At 41.0% G+C, this 3211-nt stretch overlaps 1 protein-coding gene across 1 annotated transcript; it reads right to left on the bottom strand.

The window, feature by feature from the left end:
* Nucleotides 1–1199: 1199 nt before the first annotated feature.
* On the bottom strand, nucleotides 1200–1703 carry LOC138341881 (uncharacterized). Its single transcript, XM_069293972.1, has one exon. The coding sequence runs from the start codon at nucleotides 1701–1703 to the stop codon at nucleotides 1200–1202; it is 504 nt and encodes a 167-aa protein (XP_069150073.1).
* Nucleotides 1704–3211: the final 1508 nt, after the last annotated feature.

Below are 3211 nucleotides of genomic sequence, written 5' to 3'. Positions count from 1 at the left end.
ATAATATTCATAAACAATCAATAACAACAAACAATGGAGAGATAAGAAAACATAGACTTAAGAGTAGGAAGTCTAACCTTAAGGGATGAAAAGATAAGGGTAGCGGGATCTCATATCAGCCTCGGCCTCCCACGTAGAACCGTCAACAAGATGTTTCCTCCTAATACCTTTACTGTTGCAATTTCCTTGTTCCTTATCCGCTTGATCTGTCTGTCTAAAATCTCAACAGGTACTTCCTTATAGGACAAATCTTCTTCGAACCCCAAACCTTCAATAGGTACAATCGATGTTGGATCACCTAGGCACTTATTTAACATAAAGAAATGAAAGACTAGATGAACATAAGCTATCTCCGTAGGCAATGTCAACTGATAGGCCACCTCATCCACACGCTGTAGGATCTCATATGACCCAACATACCTCAGACTCAATTTCCCTTTCCTACAAAACCTCATCACCCCCTTCATAGGTTATATCTTTAAATAGACCTGGCCACCAATATCAAACTCTAAGGGTTGTATTATATTGTCTGCATAAGATTTCTGCCGACTGAAAGCAGTAGCCAACCTGTCCCTAATCACTATGACCTTCTCTAAGGCCTTACTAATGGTCTCTTGACCAAAAAGAATGACTTTCCAACCTTGAACCACCCAACTGGATACCTACATCTCCTACCATACAATACCTCAAATGGTGCCATTGAAATGCTAGAGTGATAGTTGTTATTATACGAGAATTCTATCAAAGCAGTTGGTCGTCCCAACTACTCTTGAAGTCAAACAAACATGCCCTCAACATATCCTCCAATGTCTGAACAGTGCGCTCTGCCTGCCCATCAGTCTAAGGATGAAAGGCAGTACTAAGCTTCATATGTTAGCCTAATCTCTTCTGGAAGGATCTCAAGAAATGTGAAGTGAACTGAGCTCCTTTATCTAAAATGATAGACAAAGGAATCCCATGCCATCTCACAATCTCATGAATGTAGAGTCTCGCATAATCCTCGGCTCTGTAAGTATACTTCACATAGATAAAGTGGGAAGACTTAGTCATCCTGTCCACAATAAATCATATGGATTCATGTTGTCTCCTAGTCTTTGAAAGACCAACCACGAAGCCCCTATTAATGGCCTCCTATTTCTAAGTTGGAACCTCAATAACTGAGTAAGACCTTTAGGCTTAAGATGTTCTGCCTTAACTTGTTAATAATCAGGACACTTGGTCACATATTCTGCGATGTCCTTCTTCATGCCATCCCACCAATTGACCTGCTCAAGATCATGATACATCTTGGTGGAGCCTAGATGTATGAAATATCTTGAACCATGTGCATCTGCAATGATCCTAGTCCACAAATCATCCACATCTGGTACACACAGCTTGTCCTGGTACCTAAGTATGTCGTCACCTCCCAAAGCAAAGGACTCATTCATCTTTATTAGCACTGAGTCCTTTAACTCCATCAAAATAGGATCAAGATGTTGACGCTTCTTGACTTCAACTACCAAGGACGACCCAGAACTAGGATGAAATAAAACACACCCACTAGTAGAGTCAACTAACCGCACACCCAATCTATCCAGTCTGTGCACATCTTTCACCAACTCCTTCTTTCCATCCTCAACGTGGGCTGTACTTCCCATTCTCGTCATGCTCAAAGCATCATCTACAACATTAGCCTTACCTGGATGGTAGTGTACATTCATGTCATAGTCCTTCAACAGCTCCAACCATCTCCTCTGACATAGATTCAACTCTCTCTGTGTGAATACGTATTGGAGACTCTCGTGGTATGTGAACACATCCATGTGCACTTTGTACAAGTAATGCCTCCACAGTTTCAATGTAGAGACCACAGCTGCCAACTCCAGATCATGAGTGGATAATTCTTCTCATGAAGCTTGAGCTGTCTGGACATATAAGCTATCACCTTACCACCCTGCATAAGAACACAACCCAAACCAACCCTAGATGGATCACATTAGATAGTGTAATTCTCACCACCCTTAGGAAAAGTAAGCACCAGGTCTGAAGTGAGTCTGTCCTTGAGATCCTAGAAACTCATTTCACAAGTCTCCGTCCATTCAAACTTGCCCTTCTTCTTAGTCAAAGCTGTCAGTGGGGCAGCAATGAATGAAAAAACCTCCACAAACCTGCGGTAGTAACCATCCAATCCCAGAAAGGTACGAATATCAGTGGGGGTTAAGAGGTTTTGGACAGTTCTTAACAGCCTCAGTCTTCCTGGCGTCCACCTCGACACCTTGATTGGACACAACAAGACCCAGGAATGTTACTTATCTTAGCAAGAATTAACACTTGCTGAATTTGGCATATCGATGATGTTTTCTAAGTACCTGCAAGGTTAGTCTCAAATGAAGTTCATGCTCTTTCTTGGTCTTAGAGTAGATGAGAAATGTCAGCAATGAATACTATGACGAAAGAGTCAAGGTATTCACAGAAGACTGTGTTCATGAGATCCATAAATGCAGCAGGCGCATTCGTGAGATCAAATTACCTAACTAGGAACTCATAGTGACAATAATGGGTACAAAAGGTTGTCTTTGGCATATCTCCATCCCTAACCCTGAGCAGATTGTACCCTGAACGAAGATCGATCTTCGAGAAAAAACTAAACCCTTAGAGTTGGTTGAACATGTCATCTATTCTGGGAAGTTGATACTTATTCTTGATAGTGACTTTGTTGAGATACCAATAATCAATACACATTCTAAGGGTTCCATCTTTCTTTTTCACAAAAAACACTGGAGCACCCCAAGGGGATATGCTCGACTGAATGAAACCCTTATCAGTGAGATATTTTAACTACAGCTATAACTCTTTCAGTTCAACTGGAGTCATTTTGTAAGGAGGAAATGAAATTGGTTTAGTATTGGGTTTTAAGATGATACCAAAGTCAATCTCTTGAGGGGGAGGAACTCCAGCCAAATCATCAGGAAGTACATCTTGGAACTAATTCACTACAGGCAATGAGTCTATGGAGGCATGTCATGATCTAAAGCATTAATACTCACAAGATGACACGATAAATCCTTGGACATTATTTTATTATCCTTAAGGTTCAAAATCAAGGGATCAGGACGACTCGAGTTGTACCCCTCCCTGGTTAGCTCTTTTTCATTAGGAAAACGAAATCTCACAATCATACTAAGAATATCCCAAGCATAACAAATATGAAACCAGTCCATGCAAACAA

Source organism: Solanum lycopersicum, chromosome 1 (assembly GCF_036512215.1).
Source record: "Solanum lycopersicum chromosome 1, SLM_r2.1".
NCBI lineage: Eukaryota > Viridiplantae > Streptophyta > Magnoliopsida > Solanales > Solanaceae > Solanum > Solanum lycopersicum.
Note: the sequence above shows the minus strand (reverse complement) of the source record. Positions and strands in the feature narration are given on the sequence as shown.